This window comes from Typopeltis vanoorti, chromosome 13 (genome assembly GCF_054136105.1).
Source record: "Typopeltis vanoorti isolate ZY-2024b chromosome 13, IOZ_Tvanoo_1.0, whole genome shotgun sequence".
In the NCBI taxonomy this organism is placed as follows: Eukaryota; Metazoa; Arthropoda; class Arachnida; order Uropygi; family Thelyphonidae; genus Typopeltis; species Typopeltis vanoorti.
In genome coordinates, this window is record NC_143561.1 from 74,669,295 (window position 1) to 74,689,507 (window position 20,213).

The window sequence follows — 20,213 nt, forward strand, 5'->3', positions numbered from 1 at the left end:
CTTTGTGCATTAAACAATTGCAGGTAGATGGATGGAGTATAAGATTTCTGTAGCTGACAAAGTTAGAGGTTGCAGGATGGTGTGCAAACCTGGCATGGAGGGATGCTATGTTTAGTGTAGCTAATGTTAACATCTATACCAACAGCTTGCACAGTTCCTTTAACACACATGCCAAAAGGACATATAACAGTTTGGCATGTGTGATATTGAGCTTCCCAATGCAAAGAGAAGATACTAGTCCGTGTAGGATGATCTGGGAGAGATTTTATTTTTAGGGCATAATTAAAAGATAACTGTTTCCGTCCAAGTGATAGAGCCGGTTCATTTGCTTCAACATAAAGACTTTAAGTGTGTGATCTGCAAAAGGCACCAGTAGCTATCCATATATCCTGATGATGGATGGAATCCAATCGTAGGTTACTCTGTCTTGCAGAACCATAGACTTGGGACCCATAATCCAACTTTCAACATATAAGTGCACAATAAAGATGGAGCAATGAAGCTCGATCAGCATCCCACTCAGTAGATAGAGTGCGAAGGAGGTTCAAAGTTTTTTTGCACATTTTCTCTTAGTTGACAAATATGTGCTAGAAATGCAAGTTTTCTGTCAAAGATGAGTCCAAAGAACTTGGTTTCTGTAGCTTCTGGAATAACAGTATGTCCCATTCTTAATTCACGATCTGAGTAATGAGTGCATTTTCGACAGAAGTCTACACAGACACACTTTTTTCTGTTGAAAACTTAAGCCCATTATTAAGAGCCCTCAGAGAGACATGATCAATTGCTTGCTAAAGTTGCTTTCAATTACTCTCATGTTACGTGAGTGACAGTAAATTGTGAAGTCATCAACATATAAAGCATTGCCTACAGTGGGAGGAAGCTGTTCAATGATTGAATTAATTTTAATAGCAATAAAAGGGTCACACTTAAGACAGAGCATTGGGGAACACCCCTTGTTCTTGATGATATGGTCGAGATAGTGTACTTCTCACTCTGACTTGGAAAGTTCGCTTGGACAGAAAGTTTTTAATAAATACAGGGAGGTGTCCTTTGAGACCTAGGTTATAGAGGTCTTTTAATATGCCATATCTCCAGGCTGTGTCATAAGCTTTTTCCATGTCAAAGAAAACTGAAACGAGATGTTCTTGCTTCAGAAATGCATCTCTTATACAATTTTCTAAACGAACCAAATGGTCTAAAGTTGAATGATGTCTACAGAAACCACACTGTGTACTGGAGAGAAGACTGTTGCTTTCTAAATACCAGAAAAGTCCAGCATTAAATTTTCTCTAGCATCTTACAAAGACAGCTGGTTAGAGCAATGGGTCGATACTTATTTGCTTGTGTTGGATCTTTTCCTGGTTTTGGGATTGCAATGACAATTGACTTATGCCAAGAATTTGGAAACTTTTCCTCTGCAAGTATTCTATTGTATAATAAGAGAAGAAGATCCTTAGAAGATGATGGTAGATGTTTTATCATTTCATGATGGATGTCATCAGGCCCTACTGCACTTGGGTAAGATTGTAGGAGAGCTCTTTTTAGTTCCTCCTTAACAAATGGCTGAAGAATGTTGGTAGAAAAATTAGGCCTTTGTTTCTCTTATTGCTCTTTCAGTATTAAAAATTCAGGAGAATATGAAGCTGTTGCTGAGATTCTAGAAAATATTTCTCCCAAAGTGTCTGCAATAGCTTTGGGATCAGCAGTAACACTTCCATTATGTTCTAAGGTAGAGACAATGTGTACATTATCTGCCTTTCATTTTCCGGATTTTATCCAATACAATTTTTGGACTGGTCATTTGATTAATTGATGTTGTAAATTGGATCCATGATTGTTTTTGACTCTGACATCTCACATAATGTGCTTTGGCTAGAGCATGCTTGAAAGCTATTAAGTTTGATGTGGTTGGGTATCTACAAAATGTGCCCCATGCTCTGTGATGATCTTTTTTTGGCTGTCTGACATTCTGGGTTCCACCAAGTCGTTGGATAGAATGGAAACCGAGATGATGTTTTCGGGATGGAGGCTGCTGCTGCTGCTGCCTGGACAATGCACTCTGTTATATACTTTACCGCTTCATTGATAGGTGTTTGACTGATAGTATCAGCAATAAATTTTGCAAGATGAGAAAAACTATTCCAATCAGCCTGGTCCATTTTCCATATAGGTATTCGTGTGGGTGAACATGTTTCTTGTGAAGACATTGTGCATAGAACAGGGAAGTGATCGCTTCCGTATATGTTCTCTTCAACGTTCCCATGTGAGCAGTGAAAGAATGGAAGATTGTAAGATCAATTGCAGAATATGAATGGGTAGGCATATGAAAGAAAGTATTAACTTTATAATTTAAAAGGGAGAGGTTATTATTAAGGACTATTTCAATGATTCGACCTCGTCTGTTAGTGTTGGCACTACCTCACAGAGTATTGTGACCATTAAAGTCACCCAACAAAAGTATGGGTTCAGGCAGTTGCAAGATAAGATTGTCAAAATCAATTTCATTTAACTCAGCACTCGGTGGTAAATAAATTGAACATACTGTAACAAGAAATCCCACAGAGAGCTGAATCGCTACTGCTTCCAGAGTAGTATTAAGCTGGACATGGTGGAAAGGAATATGACTGCCCACTAGGATAGCTACTTCTCCATGAGCAGGACCACCTCCAGTTCTGTCCTTGTGTACAACAGTGAAATTCCTAAAGCAGGTCCTCATTGGGTCTTAAGTACTTTTCCTGTAGACAGAAACAGAAAGGTTTGTTTCTGTAACAACATCCTGATATCATTGATATTCTGGTGAATCCCATGACAGTTCCATTATAAAAATTTTCCTATTGTCTTGATTTTATTGACTTGTCTGGTTTTCAGGAGGTTGAGGACTTACCTTTATCAGATTTATATTTATCCATTGTTTTAGGGAAGTATGGATGGCCAGTGTCCATTTCTTCCTCTGGTAGAGTGTTCAAAACATCAAATGTGTTAGGTCAGTTGGTAGGTTTAGTTTATTTTCAGTGGGTACCGAAGTATCCATTTTTTCTGTGCGAGTGTCTGGTGGTTTATCTTTGAGTGATATCTCTGCTATAATTTTTTTGACAGGTGAGTTTTCATTGACTGGGACCATTTTTGAAGTTCTCTGGAGTAAGGCCATAGGTCTTATGGTTAATGAGCTCAACAGAGAAGTGCACTTGCGATCATAAAGTTCAGGTATGGTGGAACAGACATGCATGTTTGAGTTGCTGTTGGCACTTTTTTAATGCTTACTTTTTCAGCATAAGAGGATCTCAGAACAGGTGTAATGGTGGCTAGCTTTCTTTTTGCATCCTGATATGTTATGTTTGTTCTGTTTTAATTTTTTTGTATCTCTTTATCATCTTTCCATTTCTGACATGCGCAAGAGTAAGCTGGATGATCTCCCTGACAGTTAACACATTTAGCTTTTTTTTTTTTTTTTTTTTTTTTTTGCACAGCAAGATTTGTTATCATGGTCTTTACTACCACATCAGGCACAGGTAGTAGAACCATGACAAGCAGTTTGGGCATGTCCATATCTTTGACATTTAAAGCATCTCAGCAGGTTAGGGATGTACATTCTACCAGGCCAGCTGAGATACCCTGCTTTTACAGATGCCGGAGGCCTAGGGTTATTAAAAGTAAGGATGATGTCCTTGGTTGAAGCCAGGCTACCATCCCTACGTATCAGGATGCTCCTCACACCTGTCACTCCTTGATCTTTAAGCTCTGAACATATCTCCTCATCAAGGAGATCCCATTTCGATATCACTCCTCTACTGGAATTGAGTGTTCTATGAGGTGTTACTGCGATTTGTATTCCACTTATTGTTGTTGCTCTCAGTAGTTTCTTGGAATGTTGCTGACACAGTGTTTTCACGAGGATATCACAAGAAAGCAATTTCTTAACAGTTTTGGGATTAAAAAGATTGGTACATTTATGTTAGTATCCGATATGTTTTGTTTCTTGCTTCTGTTTCCATATACTGTATCTACTGTATCAGTACTTGGTTGGGACTTTGTTAGGGTCCCTGAAACATTTGAGGATGAAGGATTCATGCTCAAGGAATTTTTAGTTCAGCACCAGAGCTCCCCACCCACCACGGAGCCACACATGGACGCCCACTACCTAGCAAGCAAAGACTGCACTCAGGAGTGAAATGCTATACCTGGACGCTATACTCCGGCACTACAGCAGGTCTAGGATCCTGACCCCAGACCGTGGGGTAAGAGATTTACTGCAATACCATTGACTCTTGCAGGCAAGCCCACTAGCTGATTGATCCTGGCTGGGCCATCCAGGACTGCCCATCTTGCCAAAGTAGTGCAAGATTACTAGGATCCCCCCTTTCCGGATGTCCACGGATCGCACCGTGCGGCGAACGGCAGGGCGTTGGATCCCCATGATGGTGGTCTGGAAAAAAGGATAGCGAAAAAGACTCAGGAGAAGCAGAGCCAAGAATACGGGAAGTAAAGCAAAGAAAAAGAGGAGAGGAAGAATGAAAAGAACCAGTACCATCACTGGGAGGTCCCCTCCACCATGAACAGGTGCCACACATGGGGGGGGGGGGTGATGAGAGAGCATCCCTTGGAAGTTGTATAAAGATGTGGTGAAGTAGAGTGTGAGGAGTCGAATTTTTACATGGAAAGTTATTGAGTAGAACGCATTGTGAATGCAGGCATGTCAATGATTTCAAGGTTCAACTTGATAGATATGTTGCTGGTTGAGTGGGCCTACCATGATGAGTCTGCTGACTCCATGGTGGTTACTGTAATAATAAATAATAATCATCATATAAGCATACTTAAAAATGCATTATTTTTCTTTTCCCAAGTTGTGATATGTAACAGCAAAGAAGTTGGTTTTATGGATTAAAAACTATGTTCTACTTCATTTAAGTGCTCATTTGGTATCCTAGCTTTATCTTGCATTTTTAAAGATCAACAGGGAATAAAACAGTGGCTAGGATTTTCACTGGGAAGGCAGAACTCCTGAATTCATGTTCTACAAATGCATAGGATAGACATCAAAACTTCTTTTACTATTCAGCTATTATTAATACTCTATTATTAGGTGATTTTGCTGAAATCTGATCACCTGATCTGACAGAGTTGATCACCAGTTATTCAAAATTAATTGGTCAAAGAATTTGTTTGAGACTTGTGTTTTGCTTATCATTGATTGATTCCCATTTGTCAGCTCTCTTCGTCATCTACTCATTGAGATCTGTTTTGTTATTCATAGGAGACATTCACCTCTTATTTAAAAAAAAAAAAAAAAAAGAAAAAGGAAGATCTTTTTTTGTGAACTTTATCCCTTCGGATAATAATCATTTGTGACAGTGATTTAAAAATCAAGATTTTTAAATCGTCCTTTAATCCTCCCCCCTCCATTTATGGTTCTTCTTTTAGTGTCTGTTTTCATAGAGAGGATAGAGTTAAATTCCATTTCATAACAGCAAGTAGAAAACATAGAAAGCCACTCCTTTTAATTCACTTTAAGCAGAATTCTAAATTAAAAAAAAATTAAGCATTTAACATCAAGTACATTAGCTTAATGAAAGCTAATGTACTTGTTTAAAAGCAGCTTTCATTCACCATATTTGCATGTTCAATTAACAGGATTTTCTTTATGTAAGTGAAGATATTTAAGTAATGTATAGAAAAATGATAGTGGTTTAAAACCATATTCAGCTGATGGATTGTTATGAAATCTGAAATTCAGAGCTGTTGAACCTTATTGAGTAATAGTTTGCTTGCTTAATCCTCAATGATTGGGTATAAGGACCAAGTGTCTGTACTACTTTTATGACTTCAAGTCATGCCCAACATGAAATTTTGTTCTCCACAGTTTAAATAATTTTTCAGTTAGTATGCATTGAATTTAGAAAAAGAAAATATACTGTATATCTATTCTTGAAGTTACATGAACACTGGTAGTTTTATCATAGTTAAAAATGATAAGTTCTTTTTTTTGTGCACCTAATCTAAGTGCATTTCTTATATCAAAAAATATTAAATTTCATTCTAGTTATATTAAACTGTAATCCAGTTAGTATAATTTACACCAAGAAATATTGCTGACATTTATATTAGGGTATGTTTAGGTTCTTAATTATATAAAATTGCAGAATATAAGTGATAATTTTAACCCCTGTTATCACAGCCTGGGTGATGGTGTCACTTTTCCCACCCGCACACAAGTGAGCAGCTCTTACAACTCCATGGGCAGCACTACTCAGCCAAGGTTAGCATTTGTTACATGTTAATCCATTACTCTGTTTGAAAACCAACATTTATTATTTCAGAACTCGCACCCAATTTTTGTCATAAAACTGTTTTACTTTGAGAAAATTAATAGCTGTATTTTTTGAATGTTGATTCTTTTTCTAGTGCTATTAGCATTTCAATGATTATTAAGTATAATTTAATATACTTAATATATAGGAATATGAAAGATTTAAATTTTTTTGTTATTATTATTATTACAAACTGTATTTAGTATAACATTCGATATATAAATGATTTTCTTGTATATGCATGTCAGATTTAATATATATACTTTTAATTAAAAGTGTATAAAATACATTGGCCTCAATATATTGATGATGAAGATACAGAAATTTGCTCAATGGGTGGCATATTCAATGTTATCCAAGAACTGGTTGATAACATTTGCATTTGAAATTAACTGAACAAAACATCAAAACACCAATAATACCCAAATCATGACTGTTTGTTATATTGTTCCTGCCATTTGTGTGAATTATTATTTACTTACGAAAATTCTTCATGTCTGTCCATTAGTTCTTAAAACTGCATGTCCCTTTCAAACTTGGGGAAGTTATCCCCATTCACAGAATTTTAAGGCACTACTTATTCATAATTCTGCTGTTGCAATTTGAAATGGTTAATTTTAACTCATGCACATTTATTTTTCAGTTAATGTGTATTTTCTCTCTCTCTCTCTCTCTCTCTATATATATATATATATATATGACAGAATTATCATTGACTCGGTTAACATACATAGTTTTCTGAAGAATTAATGACTAGAACCGAGATTTAAGTAAAAAGGTTTTAATATAAACACGCTACTAGTTTCGGCCTGTAACAGCCTTCTTCAGGTGACATTATAAAAGAAGAAAAAACACTAAACATTGAGGGTTAAATGACTATGAACAACATAGACAGTCTTTATACATAATTAGCATGAAAACGTTGTAGTTGTATTTGAAGCTGTTCTTTCGTTTGTTGCATTGTTGGGAGAGTGCATGCTTGCTGCATTACGTGAACGCCAGTACATGATTACAGCTGAATGACTATCTGTGAGGTTGTAGCTTAAGTTGTTATTTAGATGAACAGCATTGAAGATGATTTCTCTAGATTCCACAGTTTTTCTCTCTACTTCGTCACTGCAACGGAAGATGTTAGTAGATTTTTCCCAGCAGACTTTGTGACTTTGGTTATCCTTAGGATTAGCCGAGAAAAGGATATGACTTGATAATGCACTCACTCACTGTCTCTTGTAAGTAATGTCCCTCATGTTCTTCCATACGCATTTCGACAGATTTGTCTGTCTGCCCAAAATAAGGAATATCACAATCACACAATATTTTATATACACCAGGGTATTTGAGTTGATGATGGCAAGATTTTGGGTGGCTAATTAAGGAACGGATCTTTGGAAGTGGAGTGAACAAGGTTCTGATATTGTATTTTCTTAGAACTTTTGCTAATTTATGTGAAACAGTACTTATGTAAGGAATAGATATATTGCCTTTGAATCTATTTGTTTCTTCTGAGTGATGTCTAGGAGGATTAAGAAGGAATTTGTCAATGATTTTCTTGACAAAGATTTATATATATATATATATATATATATATATATATATATATAAATCTCTCATGAAAGGCTGCAGACATACTATTTTAGTACCTTAGTGGTTTAAGTGTTAGATTATTCAAAAACCCTGAAGATCAAGCATTGAACTTTTTCAAAGTATATGAGTGGCATCATAGTGGACAATGAAATTTTTTTGCTGTCTAAAAACTGACCTTTCTAGTCTGATTGCAGATTATCAAAGAGTGTGGGTTCCTGGCTGTCATTATTTTAGTTAGTAATGAATTTATTTGAAAATACATACATGATACAACCATGTATCAGTAGCACAAAAGTCCAACAGAGAGGACAGACTGAAGTTTGTGGAAGAGAAAATCTTATCTCCATATAAAACTGACTATTTTCAGTGTTGGAAGTCCTTAAAAATGTTCCTCTCATTCTGGATGAGATTATTACCCAAATGTTTCTAACCATATGACATAAGTCATCATCTGACAGTATGTGTTTGAAGGCCTGGACAGAAATAAAAACATTTAATAGATAGATTTAATTATTGCTGTAAGATGGCTCTGTATTGTTCTCTGCAGATCCCTCCCCCTACCCAGAAAAAAGTTTTATTGTAAACATATAGTACTTTAGTACCATGGGTGAACTAAGATTTAAAATAAAAAATATAAGTAAAATACAGTCTGATCTCTTTTTATGCGAGAGATACATTCTACAGAAAACCGCCTATAAAAAATCGCACAAAAAAAAGACCTAACTTATGTTGAAAAATTAGGGATACGTTCCATAATTTTCTAAAACCACATAAAACCGAAGCAGTCAATTAAAATAAGAAAACCTAAATTCACATGAAAAGTTTATAAAATTCAATAAAATAAGAAGTAACCATTTTTTTACATTTTTTTAATCAGAATTATCATCACTATTAGACAATATTCGGCAACGTTTGTGAACTGGTGCGAAATCACTTTCATTACCAGAAGAGAGCGCATGAGATCTGTATGGTAAAGGCAATGGTTCTTCATAAACAGAATTAGCTTCACCTTCATTCTGTGCTGATTTTTTTCTTCTGACAATGTAATTGGGGATTAAGTATCAGTGACAATGTAATCTGATGATTTTACTAATTTTTTATACAGCTTGCGGTATCCAGACATACAATCCTTCAGCTCGCCTTTGAATTTAAAGGCTCGTTCAGAATTTGTGTCATTAACAAGAAAATGATTTTCCAATTTATTGCACAGTTCAAGACCTTCTCGAATTATATTTGCAGTGAGGGGGACAGGTTTTTCTTCTGCTTCACTATTGTTTTCTGGATCTTCAACGATATCTAAAGTTAATCGATATCCAATAATATCGTCACTTAAGGCATTATCCACAAGCAATTCGTCTACATCATTCTGGCTAAATGTATCAAAACCTTCTCCACCAATTTCATCTGCCACAGTAATGATTTCAGCTTATAATGTAGATGTTTGAATGGTTATACTGTTTGCAACAAATCCAGGCCAAGCTGCTTTCCAGCAGTCATTTAAAGTTTGTGGTTTTATTTCAGCAATAGCAGATGGAACATGATTTAAGCAGTCCGTAATCGAAAATTTTTTTCCAAACCTTCGTTACTGTTAATGATTCATTTTCTAGTTTATCCAATATAAATTGAAGTGTGATTAATGTTATATTTTTTAAAAGTAGCAATTATGCCTTGATCTAATTGCTGAATAATGCTTGTTGTATTGAGACAATGCGACTTGGTGCATTGTCAACAATTAATAAAACTTTAAAATTGAGAGCTGTTTTCTTCATATATGTTTCCACTTCTAGTACAAAGCAATTATTGAACCATTCAGTAAATACAGCAGTTATTACTCAGGCCTTTGTATTAGGCATCCAATGTACCGGCAGCTGTTTTAGATCTTTGCCTTTTAGAGCACGTGGTCTTAGAGATCGATTTACTAGGAGGGGTTTCAACATTCGATCCCCTGATGCATTACTACAAAGTAACAACGTTACTCTATCTTTGCTTGCTTTAAACCCACTTGCTTTTTTTCTCAGACGTTGCGATGCAAGTTCGACTAGGCATTTTCTTCCAAAACAATCCTGTTTCATCAGCTTTAAACACTTGATCGGGACAATACCCACCATCTTCAATAATTTTGGCTAACTTCTCTTGAAAAATTTTGGCTGCTGCTTCATCTGCTGCTGCAATCTTCACGTTATGAAGTGCATTCCTTTTTAAAAACCTGGTTAGCCATCCTTTGCTAGCTGAAAATTCTTTATCAGCCTGGGAAGCAGAAGTAGATGGCTCCAATTGCTTCATCTGTTCATAAAACCGAAGAGCTTTTTGTTTTAATTAAATAACCGCTTATAGGAATTCTTCTTTGAGTTAATTCTTCAATCTAAATTACGTTTATTTTTTTCTAATAAAGCATCTCTTGAGTACGATGATAATTTGACACTTAATTTTGTGCCAGAAATGACAGATTTTCTTATTGTGATTTCATCCTTTTTAATTGCTCTTATAGTAGATTTGCCTAAATTAAAACGTTTACCAGTCACCGTAGATCCCTCTCCTTTTGCTAAGCAATCTAAAATTGCAATTTTCATTTCCAAAGAAATTGCTTTTCTTTTCTTTCAATAATTTTCTATTACAAAACAGTTTTTTTTTTTGGGGGGGGGGGGGGGGATTTATCCTCCTCCTACCTGAACACATTCACAAACATTTATGGTAAGATTCCAACTTGTAGCGTGTTGGTTGGTTGAAGAGATGACCACCAAGACCAGATCTACTTCAAAAATGTTGGCATTTGTTCTGTGCTCTTTCATTTCTATATTAAGATCAACTTTTTTTGCAATGCTTTAGTTCTGCGATATGTAATGTCTCTCACATATTCTTCCATATGCAACTCAGTGAATTTCTCTGTAACTAAAACAGGACACACTGTGTAGTTACACCAAAGATGATAAATTCCTGGATATTTTAGACTGTCATGTTTTGGTTTAGATGTAAAGAGTTCTGCTCCATTTCACCAGAGTTAGCTGAACTGCTCAACTCAGTATTTTCTGATGTATGTTCTTTAAGGTCTGTTATAAGATATTTTGACCCTCTTCTAGCAATTGATATTTTAAGACTGATTTCCAGTTGTATATATCTTGATCTTCTGGATCTTTCTCCTGCCTACTTTGCTAATCTTTCATCTTCTATTCTGCTAAAAAGACTTAGATTAGCTCTGCTTGCACAATTTTAATCTTTAATATTGTTCATCATCAAATTCCTGCCATGTACCCTCGAGGAGTGTACAGGATATGATAGTACTACATGAAAAATTTACATCATTACTAACTTCCAATCTACAATTTTCCTCCAAATTAGTCTGTTACTTGTCAAGACTCCAACATTATCAGATCTTATATTTCTATCGTCTAAGGCACTTTGTACCGTATCAATCCACCTATATCTTGGTCTTCCTCTGGGTCGGTTTCCTGGCAGAGAACACTTGTTTTGCTAATCTTTCCTTGTTAGATTATTTTTTTTAATATTCCTTTTTTTTAAAAAATGGTGTTGCTTAGTCTTCAATTAACTGTTTTATTTCTAACTAGCTTCTTTGATCAATGTGTTTGAATCTTGCAAATTGCTGATGTGAGAATTTTTGCTGAATTCTCTCATGTTAAATATAAATTTATTCAACCTTACACAATAATTCATTCTTTTACCTACTTTGCATTTAAGTTAACTCGTATTTAATTTGCCATCTTGATTAAATTATGCATAAATAGCTAAAATGCGTATTTCATCTGTAGGTCTTCTACTACTGAGTATTATTATTACGTGACACTTCCAAGAAGTCCAAAGACGAATTGAGGGAGGGCACCTACTCTACAACTGCAAAGAATGCAGTTGATGTTTTTCAGCTTATTTTCATAGGCAGAAAAACAACCTATGAAAAGGGGGGGGGGACCATTCATTTAACATTTTTCTTCATCAGTAATAAAATAAATACTTTTTACTGATAAAAAGTAAGAGTTTTTGAATGCATATCTTTTTCATATATATAAAAAAAATAAGTGATATGATTTTCACACCAAATATGTTATAGTACTTATTTGTTTTGGCTTGTTGCAGATCTGCTTAGAATAAAGAAACAGATTTAATTTTTAATAATAGTGTAGGTAAGTGCCATATATTTCTAAATGCCAATTTGAAAGCTACTGGCAACCTTAACCAGAGATGATATCTTAAGTATACTTTCTATATCTGCCTGTGCTGGGTTCTGTCTGCACCCAACAGGTTTAATGTACTAAACAGTTTTACTTGCTAAGTAGGAGACAGTTGGTCTCTTAGACCAACTGTCTCCTACTAAAAAGAAAGTAAAATATCAGGGGTGGGGGGAGAGCGTGTGTATGAAATGCATGAGATTAAGTCTGAAATTAATCACTGGTAGTTAATGGAGAAGTGTAAATTAAAAATACCAAGAAATTATATACTTGGTTTAATCCTTTATCCAAGCTTAAGCAAACAAGTTTGAGTCTGACCTATTTTCAGGACTGGGGCAACTTGTATAAAGAAACTAATGACTTCACATCACTTGCCTCAGTATCCCATAATGCAAAGCACTTCTCCTTGCAGACATGTATAATGCTATACATTATGGGAAGGGTCACAATGCTACAGATCAGTTTTGACCTTTCTTGAGGTCTCATCAGTGGGAGCTAGACCCACAGGTGATATTAACATTGGAGTAATGCAGAAGTCATATTTTTATATACAAGTAGCCAAAAGGTGTCACACCTCATTATTAAAATACTGTGGATTAGAGAAAGTTGTTGGAAGTTTTTCCACTTGGTTATACTATAAATGAAAGATACCAAGAAATTATATACTTGGTTTAATCCTTTATCCAAGTTTGTACCTGAACTATTTTCAGGACTTGTTTCAAACTTGTTTGCTTAAACTTGGTTAAAGGATTAAACCAAGTATATAATTTCTTGGTATCTTTAATTCATAATATAACCAAATGGAAAACTTCCAAAAACAGAGACGTGTGTGTGTGTGTGTGTGTGTGTTATAAAGCCTATAGTGCATTAGTAGCATGGTTGGGTTAAGGATTTTTCTATTTCTATTAATTTTATCTAATAATACAGAACATTTTCAAGCCGCTTAAGGCTTAAAATAAGCTATATGTGGTCTAGACAAACCCATGCCCACAATGAGACTTGAAACCACAGCCTGATAGCTGGCGTGTAAACATAACACTACTTTGCCAGCATATATGTATGTACACATATACATTTCTAGATTGGGAATTACCATGGAGGGGACTCTTCCTATTATGCCCCTAAATAACTGAAATGTTTTTATGTTTCCCATTCAGGATGTAGCACATGCCTGTTTTCATAGTCTGGCTTTTTATTGTTGATTTTCTAGTTACAGCAATTATTCATTTTATTTAAGGAATTCTGCACACTTGCACCAGATTTACGTAAACGTATTATATCATCTGTATAATGTAAATAGCAGATATTAACATCTTCAGTTTTGATATCAGATTTAATGCCACTTTTCTTAATATGATCCATATTGATGATGAATAATAGTGGAGATAGTGTGTGCACCCTTGTCTCACACCTAATCTCACATCAAATCATCTTTCTGCTCCTCCTTAAATATTTCTCTTTTATATTTCTGTATTATGTGCCACTGTATAATTTTAATGTCTTAAAGTGAAAAATCAACCTGACAAACTATTTGTTCTTAATCCAGCTTGTTCTGAAATTTAACTTCTGTGATTTTACTGCCTCTTCTCAGCTATGCCTTGCATAAATCTTACCTGGAAACACCCATTAGAGAAATTTTGTTCCTTTTACTGCATGCTTTCCTGCATTCCTAAGCTTTTGTTCAATAGCTTCCAGAACATTTTGCCACCTTCCTGATATTTGTCTTCTATACTTTTACACCTTTCTCTGCTTTGTTACTTTTTTGTCTGTCTTCTCTCATAGAATAGGCTGACTTGATTGACTTGCTGGAGAATTTCAGTATGCTTTCTTCTTTTTCTGTGACTGCCTCTTTAGCTTCCTCAGTCCACTGAGAAAGTTCTGGTTTTTGTTTCTTTCAGAGAACTTCACCACCTATCTCTAATAGAATCACAGTATTTTCTTTAGAGTCTGCTACTGAGATTTGGTTCCTTGTTTCCGAACAGGATCTAGCAGGTGACAAGTCTGGTATGTGAAAAAATGCAAAAGAATTGCTGATACAAACAAATAAGAAGAGTGAACAAGTAAAAAATTGTTTGCCATTTTATGATACCAGTGAGTTGAGATAAGAGCTATGAATTATGAATGAGCTAGTGTGTAAGTTCTGTAGGCAGAATGGTGTGGAGTAAGTTTGAAAAATGGAAGGACTTTTATAAAGTGGATGGTTTTCATTTGAATGGATTTGGAGTTAGGTGTCTTGTATTGTTCATTAAGAGTTCAGCAGTGCATATTTAGGGCAGTGCAGAGTCTGCATCCTCCCCATATACATACCTAGTATTGGGAGCAGGAGAGATGCAGGTGAGCATACAGGCAACCTAGAATTAAGTGGAAGAGAATGATAACATAATGCTGAATGTAACTCGTGTTGTTAAGGTTAGTGGAAAAGTCAACACAAAGGTGTAAGCGTGAAAGGGAAGATTATTGCAGTTTATGTATACTGATACTGGAAGGATCCAGAATAAGGGACAAGAATTTTTGGCATTGGTTAGTTAACTTAGCCAAAAGTAACAGCCATAAGCGAGACTTGGTTGATGGAAGATGATGTCAGGATAGAATGTAAAAGTATAGTATTTTCAGAGAAGGCAGAGGGAACAGAATGGGAGGAGTGGTTTTGCTAATTATAGCAAAAGGTTTGTAGATATGGAAGTGTCAGGATGACAGGTGCAAAGGAAAGTTTATTTGAGGCTATCTAGTGAGAGATAAAAGCTGACAGGATAAAATATATAGTTAATTTCTGCTGTAGGCCAGGGGATATAAGATAGAAGGTAAATGGCATGTATTGGCAAATTAGCACAAATGAGCACAGGACAAGTAATTATTATCATAGACTTCAATTATGGAGACGTAGATTGGAAGGAATGATGATGGAATGATCACATGGAGGAAGGAAATTAAATTTATTCAGCTGCTAGGAGATAATTACATGAGGCAACATGTAATGGAAGCAAAATCTTAGTTCAAAGGTGTTGGATCTGTTCATACCATCATAATGTATTAGTAGTAGTGTAGCCACACTGCCTCTACTTAAGGAAAGTTATCATGTGCTGTTGACTTTGGCAGTTTGCTAGATATGCAGAATTTTCTGTTAAGAAGAGATATATGTGAAACTAAATGTATCCCTTCTTGACAAATGGAGTCAGCTTAGAGCAGTACCTTGTCATAAGAATTTGGAATGGGGTGATAGGGTGTAGCAGTACATGGTTAAAGAGTTGTCACACTGGAAGATAAATCTGAAGGAGTTGGATGGATGAATAGCATCATTAAGTAGGAGTTGCAGAAATGAAAAAGTTGTGAAGGAAATATAAAGAAAAAAGTGATCAGCAAGCCCCATGAGCAGTACAAGGCTAATTATGAAAGAAAGCCAGCTGCTACAATCAGACAAAATCCTAAAGTTTTTTGCTTTGTGGTGAATAAAATGAAATATGACTATGGAAAGATAAATTTTAATGAGTGCTGATGATAAGGTGGTAAGATAAAGTTAAGCGAAATAGTTGATGGAGTAATAATTTTTGTAGAGATGTTGTAGCATTGGACATTAATGGAAAAACAGAATGATGAATTGAAGTTTGCTCAACCCTTAATTTGCAAATGCTTCTATTGCATTAGATGGCATATCATCATGTTATTATAAGAACGTACAAGTGAATGGCACCTTCTCTGACCCAGCTGCTTAATTTATCCTCAATTCCGGAAGGTATCAAAGGAGTGGAAAGAGAAGGGGAAAATTCCTCTGCATAAAGGAGGCTTTAAGACTCAAGTAGCAAATTATAGGCCAGTATCTTTGGAGTTAAGGTATTGAAGAAGTTGGTAAGATAGAATTCAAGTCTGTGTGGATATAAATAATGATACTTTATTAGGGACAACACGGTTTTGTGAAGGGTAGGTTGTGCCTTAGTTATTTTTAATTTTAATAATAGAATGACAGTTGAGTTGGGTGAACAAAATGGCTGCTCATTGATACTGCTGGACTCTGCAAAGACATTTGACAGGATTCCACATGGGATTCTTGCATAAATTGGCAGATGGATTGGATATGAAGCAGGTGATTTGGATGAGAGTTGCTGATGGATAGATATCAGTGCTGTATTGGGGAAATGGGATTGCCCCCCCCCCCCCCCACCCCCCCCCCCCCCCACCCCCCCCCCCCCCCACCCCCCCCCCCCCCCACCCCCCCCCCCCCCCACCCCCCCCCCCCCCCACCCCCCCCCCCCCCCACCCCCCCCCCCCCCCACCCCCCCCCCCCCCCACCCCCCCCCCCCCCCACCCCCCCCCCCCCCCACCCCCCCCCCCCCCCACCCCCCCCCCCCCCCACCCCCCCCCCCCCCCACCCCCCCCCCCCCCCACCCCCCCCCCCCCCCACCCCCCCCCCCCCCCACCCCCCCCCCCCCCCACCCCCCCCCCCCCCCACCCCCCCCCCCCCCCACCCCCCCCCCCCCCCACCCCCCCCCCCCCCCACCCCCCCCCCCCCCCACCCCCCCCCCCCCCCACCCCCCCCCCCCCCCACCCCCCCCCCCCCCCACCCCCCCCCCCCCCCACCCCCCCCCCCCCCCACCCCCCCCCCCCCCCACCCCCCCCCCCCCCCACCCCCCCCCCCCCCCACCCCATTTGAAAGCATATATATGTATGTATGTATGTGTGTGTGTGTGTGTGTGTATATATATATATATATATATATATATATATATATATATCCAACAAAACCTGGATGATATATACTATCTGTTGAAAGAACACTGTGCAGTAATCCTTCACATTGAGGAGATCACTTCACCAGATTAAATCCCTCAATGAGTCTTTGGACTCCTTGGAGGTGTCACTTAATAATAAACTCTTGTTCATAGCTGCATCTCAGTTACCTATAGCAAGAAATGCAGTTCCTTGCTGGATAACTGGAATTTTAGATAGCTTAAATACCTACAAATTATTTTTATTTTTTCTACTTCTTTTATCATATATAATTATAGTTTTTAATGCCAGATACTTTCTTCACTTGAATATTTCATCTTGGAAAATCAATGTCATTATCAATTTTTTGTGCTAATTGTATCTAATCACTCAGTTGACAATACACTTTATTTGTTCTTGAAGAACTTTATTCAAGATAATTATTTTTGTCAAACAATTACTTTATAATGATGAAATGGTTATTTTTGACCACAAGAACTATAGGAAAGATTGACCTCTATTTGGGTTTGTAGATCAGATTTAGTTATCCACCACACTGCAGGATTGGGGTCTAGTTGAGATAAAATTTTACTCTCAAATTTCTCCATGAAGAGATCTGCACAAGGTGGTGAAAGAGGACTTCCCATTGCAAGGCTTGATAATTGTTAAATAGTTTTATTCCATATGAAAAAGTTGGATTTTAAACAATGATGGAACAAAGAATTGATGTCTTTGGGAAGAGGCTTCTTAAAATGTTGATTACTTCCTCTACTGGAATGTTCGTGAATAAAGATGTCACATCCAGGCTTGCCAGAAGATCTGTATTGGAGATCGAGATTTTGCTTAATTTCTCCACGAAGTGTTATGAGTTATGTATGTAAGTATTCGAATTGTAGATGTGTGCCTTAAGGAGACCTGCAAGGTGTTTTGATAATAAATAAGTAGGCGAATTAATTCCATCGACAATGGGGCATAACGGTATTCCATTTTTGTGGACTTTGGGAGAGCCATATAGGCTCGGCAACTCTATTTATCAACAATTATCAGGCCTTGCAATGGGAAGCCCTCTTTCATCACCTTGTGCAGATCTCTTCATGGAGAAATTTTGAGAGTAAAATTTTATCTCAACTAGACCCTTAACCTGCAGTCTGGTGGAGATGTGGATGATGTTTTTATTGTTTGGAAAACGCTGAAAAGGATCAAGTTTCTAAGCAAGATCAACTCTTTGCACCATAAAATTAAATTCATTTTAGAACTTGAGAAAGAAAACCAATTACCATTTCTGGACACTTTAATTAAGAAACAAACAGATGGACGCATCAGCCTTACAGTCTTTCGCAAACCAACCAATACAGGTCGATTCTTGCACTTAACTTCTTCATACCACATTTCTCAGAAACTTAGCATTGTACACATGCTAAAAAATAGAACCTCTCTCATTACGACAGATGATAAACACCTCAAAGATGAACTCTCCCTGATATCAAATAACCTTACGAAGAATGGTTATCCTAGAAAATTGATCCACAAGATACTTTTCTGTGACCCCCCCCCCACAAAGACAGCCTGAAGATATACATTATAATTCCACTATCGTAATTCTGTATATGGGGATAGTTTCCAATAAGATTGCCAGACTCCTCAAGCCACATGGAATACGAGTAGCTTTTAAACCTTCAAAGACCATCTGCCAATTCTTCTCTAAAAGACAGACAGTCATTCTTTTTACAAATATGCCATAGTCTACAACATCCCCTGCTTGTGCGGCTTGAACTATATTGGCCAGACTTCTAGAAGTTTTGAAATCAGGAAAAAGGAACACATAGGAGATGTGAACAATATTAGAGAAGACAAATTGGGGTTAGCCTTTCATTTCTCTAGGATAAACCATACCATGGAATGGGACAAAAGCTCCATGCCCTACTTAGAGGAGGATTTCTGCTCCCGAATGATAAAAGAAGCCACAACAGTTATTCATTCAAAACAAAACCTAAATAGAAACCAAGGATTAATTCTGGCTGAGATCCGGAAGGCCCTCATTCGATCTTTAAACTTGCCAGAATTAAATTTTGCTACAAATTATAGAACATTTCTCCATAACAAGTGAGATCATACGTGCTCTATGCGTGTGATGTATGCATTCTTCTGTTTTTTGTAAAATTGCTATTATATTCAGTTCATTGTTTTAGTGTAGCAGTTTTAGCGTTTAAGTGGTCTTACATCTATATATTCTTTACTCTGACGAAGCCAACAGCTCAGTTGACGAAACTAGTTGGTATAACTTAGTTTGAAATAAATCTGACCTACAAACCCAAATAGAAGTCAATCTTTCCTACAATTATTTTATAAATTAATAAACATCTGAATCTTAAAAAAAAAAAGGGGGGTTCCCCTCACATGTTCCAAATTGTTTTGCTTATTTTTATTTCATAATCATAATTTGAAGACTTTTTAGACAATATATTTTATAATATTATAGATTATTATAGAATATAGAATTATAATACAAAATCTTTAATCATATCATGAAATGTTTAATCTTTATGGTGTAATCTGCGCTTCTTTGTGCTTCAACTTTCTTGGTTTCCCAGAATTGCTCATTACAAATTGAAATAAACAGTTATGAAGTAAATTATTATGTATATATTTTCTGCCAGTTTAGATATTATGTTACAATTTTTATGCAGTGATACTTTTGCTATCATTCAAGCTATGTATAGGTGCATGCACCAAAAGTGAAATTTCATTTCCAGATTTTTCACAATAAAATTGAAATTGTTAAAAAAAATGCACATTTACTATTATAAATAAATTCATTGCAAAGGCTGATCTGTGGTTATTTCAGGATTGATTCTTTTTAGACATGTGAAATTTGTTTTTAATCTTTGGGAACAGACACAATAAATGAACTGTGCAGCAAAATGTTCAGATATCAAAGAACAGTGAAAGAAATTCCGGGTAACACAGTATACTGTTAAGTGACATAAAGGTTGCTCCATTACAGTTAATCCACTAATGACTCTGCAATTGTCGTTAATGCCAGAATGACTTGGTAAAAAGCAGAATTCTGATGTTTTGATCCATGAAAAATCCTAACTTGGTCTGAGTATTTCACCCACTTCAGCTGGTTGGGAGGTTAATTCCATCTGCCTGTATTCTCTTGAACAACTTTTCTTACAAAATATCCCCATACAACCTGTAGATTTGCAAAAATACCAATAGCTTCCTTCTATAATCCCTCCCCCCCAATGATACAAATATGATATAGATTCTGCACCCTGCTATGTGTCAGATTGATAAAATACATATTTCTTTTAATAATGGCATATCTTGATTCATAAGTTCTTTTAAAATAACTGGGAAAAACATTAAGCATAAAATAATTTACAAAAATTTCCATTCTTATATCTATTCATTTATTTTGTGTAATCTTCTTAAGCAA

The 20,213-nt window shown here is 36.5% G+C and overlaps 1 protein-coding gene across 5 annotated transcripts in view; it reads left to right on the forward strand.

The window, feature by feature from the left end:
- Positions 1 to 20,213, forward strand: part of LOC150100287 (palmitoyltransferase ZDHHC2) — a 353,926-nt gene that overhangs the window by 240,964 nt on the left and 92,749 nt on the right. For 3 of the 5 annotated variants that reach the window (XM_090402381.1, XM_090402378.1, XM_090402377.1), the window contains exon 10: positions 6,176 to 6,256. The exons of the other annotated variants lie outside the window; for them this stretch is intronic. In XM_090402381.1, coding sequence (XP_090258507.1) covers positions 6,176 to 6,256 — 81 coding nt within the window. The remainder of the gene's footprint in view (positions 1 to 6,175; positions 6,257 to 20,213) is intronic. 5 annotated transcript variants of the gene reach the window in all.